Source organism: Rhinolophus sinicus, chromosome 1 (assembly GCF_057876585.1).
Source record: "Rhinolophus sinicus isolate RSI-liver-muscle chromosome 1, RSI-T2T, whole genome shotgun sequence".
NCBI lineage: Eukaryota > Metazoa > Chordata > Mammalia > Chiroptera > Rhinolophidae > Rhinolophus > Rhinolophus sinicus.
The window spans coordinates 178,462,142-178,477,985 of record NC_142501.1 but is presented as its reverse complement, the minus strand read 5'-3'; the positions used below and the strand labels follow the sequence as shown (position 1 = coordinate 178,477,985).

The 15,844-nt window shown below is 41.4% G+C and overlaps 1 protein-coding gene and 1 long non-coding RNA gene across 13 annotated transcripts in view; one reads left to right on the top strand and one right to left on the bottom strand.

Annotated features, from left to right (window-relative positions):
* Positions 1-15,844, top strand: part of ADH7 (alcohol dehydrogenase 7 (class IV), mu or sigma polypeptide) — a 62,002-nt gene that overhangs the window by 28,817 nt on the left and 17,341 nt on the right. For 7 of the 12 annotated variants that reach the window (XM_088792107.1, XM_088792104.1, XM_088792092.1 and 4 more), the window contains 3 exons: positions 8,286-8,413; positions 9,589-9,787; positions 9,868-10,000. In XM_088792107.1, the coding sequence (XP_088648233.1) occupies positions 9,947-10,000 (54 nt within the window). In that variant the 5' untranslated portion in view covers positions 8,286-8,413; positions 9,589-9,787; positions 9,868-9,946. Of the gene's footprint in view, positions 1-862; positions 1,062-1,312; positions 1,408-8,285; positions 8,414-9,588; positions 9,788-9,867; positions 10,001-15,844 lie in introns of those variants that run through there. The other 5 variants (XM_074323183.2, XM_088792108.1, XM_088792095.1 and 2 more) reach the window with 5 other exon arrangements.
* LOC109461436 (uncharacterized) lies at positions 10,016-13,843 on the bottom strand. The gene is made up of 3 exons (XR_016018934.1): positions 13,608-13,843; positions 12,682-12,743; positions 10,016-11,166 (listed from the first exon to the last, which is right to left on the bottom strand). It is a non-coding gene; the product is annotated as an uncharacterized LOC109461436 (long non-coding RNA).

Below are 15,844 nucleotides of genomic sequence, written 5' to 3'. Positions count from 1 at the left end.
GTGCTTTGGTCCCCAAAGAGACTTGCCATGACGCCTAACCCTCCAGCCCTCAGCCTAAAGTTAATCAGTTTAGTTCCTTCTATACATCCCTGACACTTTTCAAGCTACAGTCCCTGCACTGGAGCTTAAAGAAAATGAGTTTATGAGTGAGTAACTCTGTGTGCAGGACTTTTAAGAGAAGTGCCTTGGTCTCTAGAAGCCCTTTGTCTTTCTTTTTTTTTTTTTTTTGCAGTCTCTGTTTTTTTTTGTGTGTTTTTATTTTTTAAATTTATTGGGGTGACAATTGTTAGTAAAATTACATAGATTTCAGGTGTACAATTCTGTATTACATCATCTATAAATCCTATTGTGTGTTCACCACCCAGAGTCCGTTCCCCTTTGTCTTTCTTAGATGCAATCCTGGCTGGTTTTCACAGCCAGATGTTATGGGACTCCTCTTCCCAGCACTAATACCCCAAGTTGGACATGCAGTGTGGGGCTGGGACCCCTCACTCCTCAGGGGTACCTGCACCCCCATGATATCCCGTCCAATTCTTAATGACTACACCATGGATGTGGGACATGCCCATTCTGCATCTTTACCCTTCCTACCAGTCTTGACATGGCTTCTCCTTTATATCCTTAGTTACAGGAATTTTGTTCAGCTAGTCTTCAAATGGTTCTCATTGATGACTGTTCTATCATTTAGTTGTAATTTTGATATGATTGTGGAAGGAGGTGAGCACAGAGTTTACTTACTCCTCTATCTTGACTGGATGTCTCCATTGACTCTTAAGTTATAATTCCAGGATGACAGTATTTACAAGCATGATCTTCAATCCTGGATGTGCCAAAGAATAACTTACAGATTTTTTTCTGGTAGGTGCTCAAGATATGTGGGTAGATTTCACCCTCTGTGATAACTCAATAAATACTTACTGAATGAATGATTATGCAGACCAAGAATGGAGTTAGTGAGAATGAAGGGTACTGCCCAGAGACAGTCTCTTTTGGCTGGACCATACGCTGGCAGGGAGAAAATAGATAGAATCTCTCAGCAGTGACAGCCACTGTGCTTCCAGGTAAGTTACAGGTTGGGCAGCTGCAGTAACCATGAAGGACCTGGACTCTAACAGACCATGTGCAGAAGTCGGCAGAGTGAGGGTTTCCCCCAGTGAATATTGAGTTAATTAATATCTGGCTCCAGGGCTCTATTTTCCAAGTTGAATAGGCAGCTCCTATCTCTAATCTAATCTACATCTAGGGTATATATTATCATCCTAGTTCCAGGATTTTCTAAGTTTTTGCTTTCTTTGAAAGCTGATGTGATTATTCCCTGTGGTGTGGCTATGGACCAGAGGAGGGCCACAAGGTGTAGCCCAGGGTGGCCTCTGCCCAGCATGGTACCAGTGCCCTTGGCCTAAAAGGGTAAGTGTTCGTAGTCCAGGCTTACCATCAGAAGTACTTCAGGAGCTTTGCAAAAATTATGGAGCTCAAACCAGGGCTTGTAATTTGTTTTAAAAAGCCTTCCCTAGTAGGTTGATTCAGAGCCAGGATTGAGAAAAACAGCTATGCAGCCAGGCCTCCAGCAAAGACCTGCTCTATAGTCAGAGTCTGCTAACTGCTCTTCCAGCACACAGCTGCCCTGCTCCTATTCATACTGGGTTTACACAATGCCTGATTTTCCAGTACCACTTCCATGGCCTGACATCTTATAAGACTGAAGGCAAACTTGACAGCTCAGCTGCTCATTTATGGTCAGCTGGGCATCCTTTTCTTATTCTTGGCATAATAATATTATTAGCTAGCATTAATTGAATGATTGCCATGTTCTAGCTGTGCTAAGCAGTGTATATGCATGTATTCCAACCAACCTAAGAACTATTATTATCCTTGTTTCACAGATGAGAAAATTGAGGCTTAGAGAGAAGTTTTGGATAGACCACATTGCTTAGAATTGGCAACCATGACCAGAACCCAGTTGTTTGAAACTAAAGCTTCTTTTCAGCCAAACTTCCTCCAGAATAGATATTTCTGTTAGCTGTGATGGACGGCCTCATGGAAGAACCTGATTCAATTAAATATAAGTATAATCTGCCATTGAAACAAAATCTAATGAAGTTGGGAAGCAATAATATTGAAAGTGTAATAATTATTGTGTCATTTCTAGCTCTAGCAAGAAATAGATGGCATCTCCAAGCTGAGTTACTGAGAAGTGTTTCTTAGATTATTTATAAAGTTGTGGATAGAATTTTTCAAAATCAGTAAGAAGTGGTCTAGTATCCTGGAGCTAGTATGTGGTGGGGAAGAGGGAGCATTTACTGGAACTTAGAAGGAGTTAGGGCTACACGGAGAGGCATCATGATGGCTGTAGCCTTTGGTAGAGGGACCCACAAAGAGGCACGTGGGAAATAAATGGTCAGCCCGACTCTTTATCTCGTTCTTCTGCCCTCTGATCCCCAGCCTATAACCAGCTCCCCAACACCTGCCCCCTTGGCCAAAACCCAGCCAGAGGGCAAGAGGGCCCGTTGACTAATCCGGTTAGTCAGCCTCCTCTGGGGACAGATCAGGGTATAGAGGGGAACTTTGAGAGTAAACAGCTGACATCCAGAAGACTAGTATGAACTTCAAATATGTCTGTAGGCATTTGGGTTGAAAAATGAAAAGTATTACACTCCAAAATAATGATCAGCAATCACAGATAAATAAAACTATCCTAGTAAGTACTTATTACAATATGGTTTTTAATTACATAACCTGTATTTAATTTTAAATACATAACCTTTAGAACACACCTTCAAGACATGTCTCATTTACTGAGGCTCTGAAAAATGTAGAAGCTTGTTTAAGATACATGGCAAATACCTGGCCAAACCAGACTCTTTAACTCCAATTTTTTTTTCACTATAAAACACTAAAAATGCACCAAATTGAAAATGATTAAGCAGATAGTTTTATCTAGAAAGACATAGAAGTATGGGAAGAAAAAAATATAGTTAATAACTTTTAGATGAATCATTAATATTTAAGTTTTTATATCATGATCATTCAAATATATAAAACATTGCTGTTGCTCAGTCTTCTCTCGTTTTTCTTTTTAAAAGAAACTATTCAACCTAATTGTGCACTTGAAAAAGTTCATCATTTGTTTATATGGATGAACTATTTTAGATTTTCCTGATTTTTTTGTTGGCATTCACTGGGGTGGATGGAGAAAAGGGGGAACAGAATCTGCATTTACACAGTGGCTGTGATTTAGCGTGAAATCAGGTTGGTTTCTTTAAAGCTGGGATCCCAAAAGGAACAGAATAAGCAGAATATGGTATGACCATGGTGTGACTCAGGCTGCCCCAAAACGACCCTGATACCTTTCTAAAGTCCCAACAGTGGAATCAATCTGGAGCCCCAAATTTCCTAGACACATTACCATTTTAATCCATGAGTCCAAATTAGTTTGTGAATGGGTTGGTGAGTTTTGTCCTCACATAGCGAAAAACCAGACTGCAAGGAAGGGGACGAGTATGGGGAAACATGTAGGAATGGCCCAAACCCAAAAACATTTCAAGAAGAGAGCTCTACTTTTGGCACCCTCAGTTATATAGGGTAATGGGGAAATAAGGAAAAGACTGATGAAACAGAGGAGATTCATGGCTAAATACGCAGTTATATCTGGGACCAGCCACAGGCAAGAGTCATTCTGTGCGATTGCTTGTCTCCAAGGCCGTGCTGAACTCCAGTGCCATGGCCCTCTGGGTTAATTCAACACTCCTATTTCATTTAACATTAGCTGCTTGTATTCTTACTAAACTTTTCATGTGACTGGGCCTTATGGTTTTTACCATACTGTACATGTGTGTTTTATTTTGCATGTAGTCTGATGCTGAGCTAGTGTTAAAAGAATGAATATCCAAATGAATGAGTGAAGTGAAAGGATGATGGTGAAGAGTCTTTGCAGACAAGGGCAGACATGGGAGAGGTGTGGAGAAGGGGCCGAGACAGTGATCATGTTTCAGTTCCCAGCTCCTTCAGGAATGATTGCTCACTCAGATAGCTCCAATTCCTTGTTTTCTTCTTTGGGGTAAAATGCATAGAACTCTCTCTCAGAGACTACTCACTGGAAGCACCTCATCTTCCTCCGTCACTGTCCTTGACTCCCAGGTTGCCGTCTTCCCTAGTTCCTCTGCCATGCCAGTATGCTCCAGGTCTCTGATGCTTCATTTTTCTAGCTCTAGGGAAAACTATTCTTTATGAATAGTAATAAATAGAAACAAATGGGAAATGGGGAATAACTGCTTAGGAAATTTCTCAGTGTGTTTATTATTCCCTCTTGCAATTATTTACCAGGTCAGAAACAAAATAGAACATATACTTTATTTCCAAGCAAAGTGTTTCACACTGAAATCTTCTAAGAATAACAATCTGTGTGGGATTGATGTCTAGAATTGTGACTATTATAGAAAAGAAAGTTAGATTCATGGTTTTCAATATTTCTTTAAGCCATGGAATGCTTCTTTCTGTTCCCCGCCCCACACACACACACACACAAACACTTCTCTTTGGTTGTCCCTAAGAGGACTTAATAAACAACATTTGAAATCTGTTTCTAGATTATTGGAAAAGTAGAACTCCACACACAGTGCCATTTAGTGGGGTAGCTGGCAATCAGGCTGAAGGAGATATTTAGAATGACTGGCTATTAGATTTAAGTAGATTTTATGGTGCACATTGGTGGGGATAATCCACAAACAGTAGCAGTGTTGGTCTGGAGGAAGTTTGCATTCAAATTCCACTGCTCCTAGCTGTGTGACGTTGGGTTACTTACTTAACCTATCAACACCTCAGTTTACTTATCTCTAATATGGAGATAATAATGCCAACCACTTCATAAAGTGACTTTATTAGAATAAAATGACATAATGCATATGAAGCACTTAGCACTGTGTCTGGCATGTGATGAACATTCAGTAAATATTAGCTAATATTTTTATAATTATATCTATAAACAGCTTGAATTAAGTCCCATGCATGCCCAGTACAGGAAGTCTGCTGTCCAGTACAACTTCAAACTATTGTTGACTCCTTTAGTCCAAATCCACCAGGAAGAAACCTATAATCAAAGTTTGGGTTTACTTGCCTGTTGCAAGAAGAGCTAGTGTATCATCAGGAACCATGAGCCATCTTCTCAATAAGAGGGTGTTAGAAAAACTTACGAGCTTTGGGCTTGTGTTAGGTGAGTCTAGGGAGGGTTAAAGGAAGTGAGTCTTTGCTCTGGATTGAACACTGTCAGGAAGCAGAGGCAATTCTGATTTTGCATCATAATAACATTTGTCAAGATAACATTTATCAAGAAGTCAAGAGAAATGAAACTGTAATTAGTAAAGGAGCAGTAGTTATTCATTTTAACCAGGTGTCTCAGTTATCTTTGCTGTGTAACAAATCATCTCAAAATTTAGCAGCTTAAAACAACAATGATTATCTCTCTCACACCGTTTCTGAGGGTCAGGAATCCAGGAAAGGCTCAGGTTGGTGGTTTGGGCTCAGGGTCTCTCTTGAGGTCCCATTCAAGCTGTCAGCTGGGGCTACAGTCCCTGAAGACTTGACTGGAGCCAAAGTTCAACTTTCAATTTCACTCACATGGCTGTTGGCAGGAGGCTTCAGTTCTTCACCACAGCACTGTTCATGACATGGCTTACCTCCGTGTGAGTGATCCCAGAGACAGAGTGTGGAAGGCAGAAGTCCAATGACTTCTGTGTCTCAGAACTACACCTATCACCTCTACCTTATTCTCTTCATTATAATCAAGTCACTAAGTCCCACCCACTCAAGGAGAGGGGATACTCCACCTCATCAAGGGAGAAGTATCCAAAAATTTATAAACATGGTTTTTTTAACTACTAAATTAAGAAAATAGCATATTTGGTCATTTTTGTGATTTGGAACATGCTCTTGGGGTGTGTGTGTGTGTGTGTGTGTGTGTGTGTGTGTGTTGTGTATATGTGTTGTGAGTGTGTGTGCATGCTCAGATGTGATTACAGAGTGGCCATGCTTTGTTGCCCCTATTCTACCTTTACTTTTTTTAAAAAAAAAACTTAGGGTTATTTGGCTGAGACAAAAGTTCATTGCAAATCTGTTATATTGTAAGATTTTTGTAACAGAAACTACCTCATAATCATTTTAGTACCTGACTTTACTACCAATATCCTAGCACCTACACCCTTAGTAGAAACTAATAAAATCTTGTTGAATGAATGGAAGGAAGAGTCATTGAGTAATTAAACAAATGAATGGACATTTACACTGGTGACATTTGTGACTTTTTGGAGATGCAATTGAGCTGAGTTTCTCAGATTCCAATTTGATTGTTATTTCTTTTCTCATATGCCCAGTCAGGCTATCTTGATCACATTGTGACCTTGGATACTGGAAAACTAGTTGAGTAATTGTTCATATCTTTTGGCTTCTTCTAGCTGCCAGAAGAAAGTTTCATTTTCACCGTGACTCAGCTCTTCTCCAATGCTTGGCTGATGTACTATTTATTAAATAGATCTCCTGTTTGAGTTTGGCAAGAAAGGTTTCTCAGGAGGTGCTAAAATGAAGTCTCTGTATAGCATCTCAGGACAATCCCCATCCTGAGGCCTAGGACATCTAAATCAAAAAATCATTCCATAAAAAAAAAAAAAAATGTTTAAGTTGCTTAGTTAACAGGCTACTCCTGAATTAAAATTTGTAAGCATTAGATTTAAAACTGATTGATATAACTTGCTTTAGTACAGTACTTTAACTTTAGGTGTCAGAGTTGTCATTGCAGTATAAGAAGGTAGTCAGCTTTTGGCTATGTACTTAAAAGCATTGGTGAGTTAATGTTGTGTGGGGTGCCCTAGCCCCTGAATCTGTCTGGTGAGTCACCCTTGAAACACTCGAGCAGCCCAGTCTCTGCATACATTGTCCCTTTCAATGTGGATAATGCTTTCTTGCCCATTCATGCCCAGCCACCCACTCCTGATGGTACAGTTGCCCAATGGGCCTTGATAGAACATATACCTGCCCCCCTACCTGAAGGCCCTCTGTTTGTCTAGGTACATATAGGACCCCATACATGTACCTCCTTCACCCTTCCTTGCTGACTGCGTGGAGAAGAGAGATGCTGTAACATTTACTCCCTCTTTTGACTAGAGTTCCCTCATGTATTATTTCCTAGGTCTACCCTAACAAATTACACTAACGTGGTGTCTTAAAACAACAGATGTTTGTTCTCTACTAGTTTCTGGAGGCCAGAAGCTTAAAATCAAAGTACTGGCAGGGTTGGGTCCTTCTGGAGTCTCTGAGGCCAAATCTTTCCCATGCCTCTCACCTGGCTTTTGGTGGTTGCCAGCAATCCCTGGCATTGCTTGTCTTGTGGTTGCATCACTCCAATCTCTGCCTCTGTGGTCAAATGGCATTCTCTGTGGTCAAATGGCATTCTCCTCTGTCTTCACATGGCCTTCTTATAAGGATACTAATCATTAGATTTAGGACTCACCCTAATCCGCATATTAACTACTTACATTACATCTGAAAAGATCCTATTTTCAAATAAGGTCACATTCCAAGGTTGTGTTGGTCATGAATTTTGAGGGGCAATATTCAACCCAATCCTTTCTTCCCAGTTAAATCTTATAAGAGCTTGAGGCAGCATTCAAGCTTGCTTGAGATTTTACCCACGCCTTGAACCTATATCTCTGCTTGAAGTCTTATTTATCTAAAGAGAATCGAACTAGAAAGCTAGCTTTTCATCACTAAATACACATTTGAATGGCAGCTCAGAGAATGTAATGTGCATATAAATCATTCAAAGTTTGCCTGTATCCTAATAAGGGTAGTTACCATGCATTGGGCAGCTACACTGCCCAGACTTATCACTGATCTTCAGTCATGATAATAAAAGCTAACATTGTTGATCAGTCATCATTCATCAGGGAATATGTCAAATGTTTAATATATAGTATCTCATTCAATTCTCATAACAATTCTGTAAAGCAAGTGCTATTAGTGTGACCCTTCTGAAACAGATGAAGAAATTAAGGCTCGCAGACATAGTTATTTATCAAAAGTAAAAGCATTCTCAAATGGATGTCAGAGTCCAGAGATTGAACTCTCAAACCTTGTTCAATGTAGTCCCCCTAGAAGAAAGACATTACCATCTCCATTTGGCAGATGAGAAACATGTGGGTACAAGAAATTAAGTCATCTGCCTGAAGTCTCCTACCCAGTAAATCTGAAATGCAAATCCTAGTCCATTTTCCCTCAATCTAAATTCTTTTTTACAGCACATGACTGCAGTTTGGGCGCTACAGGGACCCAAGTGATGATAGCAATGGGAAAAAGAGCGTGGTTGGCTCTTTGAGGATTCAGCTGATCAAAAAAAAGAGGAGGTAGAATCGTGGCTAATAAGCTGGTGTGTTTACCCAAGAGTTTGTTCAATCCATGCTAATAGTGGTTTGTGTTTATCTTCCCTTTCCTCCTCCTTGAGGCTGATTCTGTGTTTGTGGGGGAGTGGGGGGTGGGGAGGAAGGGATGAAATTAAGACAATTTAAGGGCTCATACTACTTGAATTCAGGGCCTTGGGGACTATTATATACGCTGCTTCATGTTGTGAGTGATGGCTGCACACAGAAGTTTGTTTCAGGACTCAGACCACTTGCTTTGTTTCTAGCTCATTCTCCCTCCCCTTTTTTTTCTCTTCTTCATCTTCTTCCTCTTTGTTCAGCCATTTTACAAACACTTACACAACCCACCCATGGGTCTCCTGTCACTCCAGTGACATGTCATTGTCACTTGGGGATTACCTTTGAGTTTAATTTAAATTGTGCCTTAGTCCCTCGTCTCTAAAGTGGACTTAATGTCATTTACTTTGTAGGGGCTTTATGAACATCAGATTAGATAATGATTGAATGAGCGAATAAACATAGCTACTATTAATTGAAAGAATATTCAGTTATGAAGTGAAAGATTCAGAGCATGATTTGACCAAGGTAATTTCTACCGTCTACCCCAAAATAAGACCGGGTCTTATATTAATTTTTGCTCCAAAAGACACATTAGGGCTTATGTTCAGGGGATGTCGTCCTGAAAAATCATGCTACGGCTTATTTTCCGGTTAGGTCTTATTTTTGGGGAAACACGGTAGCAAATTGAAGTCCGTAATTCCAGATGGAAGAAGGCAATCCAGTCTTCTTCTTTCACAGTAGCATAAATTTGGCCATGTCGCTGATTTTCAAGCATATTCTGATATGCAATATTCTGTTCCAATTTTTCCATAAAGCATTGAAATATTTCAGAAACATTTGAATGTCCAAATTACATATCCAAGATGAGACCTCAAACGTGAAAGGAAATGACTTCAACAATATCAAACCAAACCCTTTATTCAACTACGTGTTGATTTTTAATTAGGAAAATAAATTCACTATATTTTAGGCATAAAATATAGCTTTTTTTTAAATTAGAAGTTTTTTGTTTGGAGATAATCCAGGGCGAGTAACAGACTTGTTTTCAGTTTAGTCATCTCCTACAGGGTTATAGCTCAGACCTCAATTTAGCCACTAGTTTTCCCTCATTATGCCTTCCCAGGTCTTGTCCTCAGTGAGAATTGCCATACAGCTCGATCCTATCACATAACTTCACTCCTAGGACCAGAAAAGAAAAGCAAGTCCACAATTCTGCCTGACCACAGACCTTCAAAATGCCCAGGGCTCTTCCCTCTCAAAGTGTGTTTGGCTGAGGAGCCTCATGTTTACTACAAGTCAGTCACCCACTTCTTCATCTCAAGGTGCAATTGAGCTCTTCCTTTTCCTGTTATCACTTAGAGATAATTTGTGTTTTACACTCACACATTTCCATTCTCCCCAGGTACATTATAGAAAAAGTGAAAGAGTGCTGCAACTATGTCCTCTGAGAAGACCTGGCAAGATAAGTCAAACCCTTGAAGATGCTATACTTGACCCTGATAAAGGATCCAGTGGCAGTCATGGGAGGGCAACAGGTATGTGGCATTTCCCACAAAGTGGGATGAAACAAGGTGATCCCAATACCTGGTGTTGAGCTGTGCTTCCCAAACCATCTGTGAAAAAGAGTCCTTCCTCCCCTCCCCTTCTCCATCATGGTCTGATCCTTTTGTAAAATAGAAATGAATTACTAGAAAAATAAAATAAAGAACAAAATCATACAAAATGCTAAACCATATTTTTTTATGTTAGATACAATAGACATATCTTAACTTGTCAAATTGCTGTAAAAGATTCTTTTTTTTAAATGATATGAATAAGTTTATTTTCATTTTCTTTGACATCTGCTGAAGTGTGGAGCCAGGCTCCCTTGGTAGGGCTGTGTGGTGCCTTGTATCTGTCTGCCTCCTGAAGTTCTATTTATCATCTCCAGAGGGCTCAGCTTCTCAAGACACTGAAAGTATGTTTAGAAGGGTATGTTCCCAGGATGAGAGAGATTTGAAGTCCAGGCTGATGACATCAAATTTATCTCTTGGTCCATTTTGTTCTGGCTTCAGAGAAATAAGACAGGTGCTAGTGAGATTGGTGCCATTTGGTGTAATTTATGTACCTTAAAATCCCTTGTCTCAGAGATTTTGTTCCTGGTCTTATTTCTGTTCTAAGGGCTCATCAAGTTCTCCTTTTTTCTGTACATGGAATCTAGAGCTTCGATTTTGAAACTAAATTTGGACTCTTGACTCTGGAACCCCAATTTCCTTAGCAAGTTGTTCTCTGGAATTAATCCCAGGATAAGGGTTGTTTGTAAATGCTGTGATGAGGGTGTGTAACTGGGAGGAAGTGTAGCTGGTACGACACCGTCTATCTTCTCTACCAAGAATCTTCTCTTCAGGGTGATCTTGGCCTTGGCGTGCTTCTAGGTCCTTCTCAGGTTCTGGTCTTTTCTGGACTCAGTGCCTAGCTCTTCGATTCTGAAACCAAATTTGGATTCTAGACTCTTCAGTGTTGATTTCTAAAGCAACTTTCCTTTGGTAGCATCACCTGGGTAAAGTGTTTGATTGGATGCTTTGATGAGGATATTCAACTGGCCTTCTGTGAATTTGGTGCGGCTTCGTCTATGAGTCCTTGCTGTGGTCTTGTCTGGAGAGTTGTTTTGGGCCATGTTGGAATAGAGTCCTGAAGCTTTCAACCGGGGCTGTAAAAGATTCTAAACACCCTCAGTATTAGTGCTTAATTCATCATGCACCAGTAATTGATGGAGGATTGACACGGGAGTGTGGACTGCACTTTGAGTGGCACCGCTAGACTGGTAGAGTAGTGCTTCCCATAGGCTTCTCACCAGAATCACCTGGGAAGATGTCCCCAAATTGTTTTTAACTGAAGGGGGGAAGCATGGCAGTTGGTCTGGTATTGCATGTTTTAAAAGCTCCTCAGGTCTTCCTAACATGCAACCAAAGTAGAGAAACATTGCTCTGGGATAAAACGCCTCACTTTTATTTCAGCTTCATTCCTGCCAAGCACTGACCAACAGCCCTCTCTACTGTATGCGAAATAACCCTGAAGGTCCAGAGAACTTAGACATTTAAGCCTAGTCTTGCCAAAATAAAATAAATGTCTAGCTCTTGTTTTTTAGTGACAGTCTTGGTATTCATAAGGAAAACTGTAAAAGTTTTAAAAATTATTTTAGGAAACCATGGCATCCTTTGCTTTTATCATGTTAACACTAGCTGACCATCTGATCTAAATTTGTTTCTTATGTGAACTTACCAGAGTGAATTTACCTTTGCAGTATGGTGCACATGGGCCGGTGTGTAAAACCAGACTCTACATTTTACTACCTAAGGGACCAAGAGCAAGTTCTCTGAAGTTTCTAAGGCCTAGTTTCTTAAATGCCTTCCTCAAAGGGTCCTTGTAAGTTTTCAATGAACACAATCTACATAAATTTATCATATGTCAGTTTCTGGCACGTTTTAGGGTTCCTCAAATATTAACCCTTGCCCCCATTTCCAGGGCTGACATCTCCCTAATATGTCCTGAAATAACAAACAAGCTGACATTTATTATAAGAGATCACGTATCCATTCTGATTAATTGGTGCCCATGTCTTTCAAGTGGACCAATATTTTGAATATTACATCTGTCCATCATGTTCCTTGTGCAGGATGTGTTCAAAGTTATAGTGCCGGGTATTTACATTAATAAACTATAAATTAACAAATTGGTATCTAGTTTATCAATGTTTCATGAGTGTGCTTCATGTGAATCAGAATCTATCAAACTTAGACATACTAATAAAATCAAGTCCTTGAACTTGGGAAGCTGAGGTTTCTAGGCCCAAGATAACCTCATCACACCACAGAATCCCATGTAGGTGGGATTGAACATTGTCCTAGATCCACTTTTCAATCATCTTAAAGACAATACAAAATACAAGGAGTGGCAGGGTGGAGTAGCAAATGCAGAAATAGCTGATTCACTATGAGAGCAGCATTTCCTTTGTGCTTTGAAGGCCTGGATGGCACGAAGATTTTGTTGACTGGAAGAAAACAGTTCAGAAGTGGATGAACATTGTGGTTTTTTTTTTTTTTACAATGTGTTTGTTTGTACCTCCTCTTCCTCTCTTTCACTTCCCTCACCCATTCTTACAAACACTCCTATGTTTCAAGGTTAATGTTATGTGATTATTTTAGAAGACTTAGATCCCAAGGACTTTGCAGTTTACCTGCTGAGATGTGTTGCTCCAAGCTGGGCTTCCCATTTCCAGCAGCAGAAACAGCAGCGCACCTGAGCGAAGGAAGAAAGTCACAGTGACCTCTGTGGGCTCGAGCCTTGCTGTGTACTGTCTCGCTGTCCTTGCATTTCCAACGACCAGTCCTTATGCTCCCGTCTGACCTGACACTAGGGCTAGTCTAACCTCCCCAGCAGTGTGGGCGCTTGCTCCGTATGGTTACTTGCAGGTGGTTCTGCCCATTTAATGATGAGCAGCTCACAAACTTCATAAGCAACCATTTAATATTCAAATTCTTTTCTATGTACTGAGACCAAATAGCCTTAAGAGTTTCACTTGTGTTTTTACCTCTATGCTCTTGAAAACACAGGGCATTTCTTTACCCCTCCCACATAGGAAACTCCTCTTCTTTACAAAGTCTTGTGGCTATAAAACAGGTTAAAGCCATTCTAATAGGTGGGAGGTGGTATCCCATGCCATAAGAAAGGATAGAATACAGCCATTTGCAACAACATGGATGGATTTTAAGAGTATCATGTTAAACGAAATAAGTCAGACGGAAAAGGACCAGACCATATGACTTCATTCATATGTGGGATATAAAACAAAAAGCAACAAACAAAACAAACACACTCATGAATACAGACAACAGAATAGTGCTTACCAAACGGGAAAGGGTTTGGGGGAGTTGGAAGAGGGTACAGGGGTCAAATATATGATGACAGAAGGAGAATAGACTGGATGGTCAGCATACAGATGACATATTACAGAATTGTACACTTGAAACTTACATAATGTTATTAGTCAATGTCACCCCAACAAATTTAATTTTAAAAAAAAACAACAGTTTAAAGCAAAACTGTGGGAGTTTAGATGGGGTGGGGGCCAATGAGCCTACTCACAGGCCCACCCTGACTCACCACAACTGCTGCAGCCCAGGGGACATCTGAGAGTTCTGCTGAATATGCAGCGGACCTCTGCAGTGGAGAAGTGGTCTGCAGTGCTTGTGGTGCTCACGTTCTGGAACCCTACTCCATGTTTACAAGACAAGCCCAGACAGGAACTCTGGAGACAGATGCAAAGAGAGAAAAATCCCTGAACTTGATTAATGACATGCAATGCCTCCCAGAGCCAAGTCTGCCTTCTTCCCAAGGCCTCTGCCTTCCGTTTCTTAGCCATGTTTCCTCCACTTCCTATGACAGTTTGTGGTCTGTCTTTCTCTGCAAGAAACATCCCCGAGGCTTCTTCTCTGTAATGAAGAATGGCCAGGCCTTGGTGCTTTGAGTTATTTTCCACTTGTCCTCAGCCAGTCACATAGCAAAAACGATTTCTCTGAGAGTCTTTTTTTTTTATTAAGAGAGATTCTGAGGGGAAAAAAATATTTGGGATTTACATTTTCCCACAATTCCTGATCTCGAATGGAAACTCTCATCAGCCTGCATACCCAGTTGCTAAGCTGAGTGCCATGCAGAGTTCACTTGGAAAAGAGATGAAGCCCTTGCCTTAGGGAAAATCCACTTTGGATTCTTTTTGTGGGCAGGGTATGTGTGCAGAATAAAATTCGCTGAAACTGCCAAGCACAGTATCACACAGCAAGCAGTTGAGAAAGCTGCCACAGTGTTCCTGGAAAGGATTAGCAACATGTTCACCTGTCAGGACAGAGCTGCAGAAACCCCACCCCACCCTGCTTTCCAGCAGGGCCACATCCCCATGGGCCTTGGCAGAAGTCAAGCATCCAAGAATGGGGTTCAGCTTGTATCTGGCTGTCTGACTTACCACCTGAGTTGCAGTGTTGGAGAGAGAAAATTGAAAACTTCACTCACCCTTAAGGTTTGGCGTTGCCTAAGGCAGAACAACAATCTTTAGTGTTCTTGCTGATTCTGGAGGACTAACAGTTGTAGCCGCTCCGTATTAGAATTGTATAACTGCTTCTCCTGTTAAGAATGGTTGAGAAATAAACTGAGGTCCATTTTCCTGTGCACACAAGGCTCTTTCCTTTCTCAACTTTAGGGATATCACTTACGGTAGTTTTTTTTCACTGAGTGTTCGACAGTTTAATAAGCACTTCCACACACATTGTCTCACTTGGGCTTCACGACAAGCCTGGAGGTAGGGACAATTTCCTCTTCTTGTGAAGTTCAGAGCATTTCGTGTGTTGTCACAAGCACGTACCAGTCACTGCTGGAGCTGATATTTCCCCTAGTTCTCCTGAGTCCAGGGACTGCTTTCACTTGCCAGCTGTTATTATGAGACGGGGGCGCTCAGAGTCCTCGTCAGTCCACGACCGCAGGCAGCTGCTGCAGGTGAGGGCTCAGGGCTGTGAGAGATGAGGGCTGACAACCGAAGCTGACACGACCCTGTAGACCACGTACACTGATGGACTCGAGGTGACGCAGACTATGCATAGGGTGACCGACTGGTCCCCATTTCCCCGGGACTCTCCTGGGTGTAGGACTGACATTCGTGCATCCTGGGAACCGCCTCAATCCAGCACAAACCAGGACGGTTGGTCACCCCATGTGGATCGCATTCTACCTCTTCGATTCCACCTGAATTTCTGGCAGCACTTTCAGGCGCAGAAGCTTCTCAGCTCCAAACTCTTAGGAAATTCTGGAGGCTTCTGGGACCCTACGGTTGATTTCTGCAAGACGGTGTTTACTGAGCCTGGACTCCAGCTCATTTTATTCCACATGGTTACATTGAAAATACTTAAAAAATCCAAGGCCTTGGTTATCAATGGGAACAAGTTACTAATACTGATCTTTGCTCCTGATTATTATCCAGGCTGTATGGGAAGTGCTTTATGGTCCTCACCGCTGACCTCAGGACACCCATGCAACGTGCTGCTTATTCCTCCCGTTTTACCACTGTGGTAGCCAAGGTCGTGCATGTTCCAGCACGTCTCCAGGTCCTGAGCCAGGTGTATGTGACTGCAAAGCCTTACTCCTGCAGCACACTTCTCAAAGTCCTTCCAGGTCCCTGTGTCCTGTCCCGAGGAAATTAGAGGGCATGGGTGCTCTGACATTCTCGCATTTCTTTAGAGGCTCCTGTAAACTTTTGGAGTGGCACTGGGCTCACAGCACTAGGAGGTGCAGTACCCTGAGCGATTTGGCCCTGAGCGATTTGGCCCAGAATTTCATAGGTACACTGAGAAAGG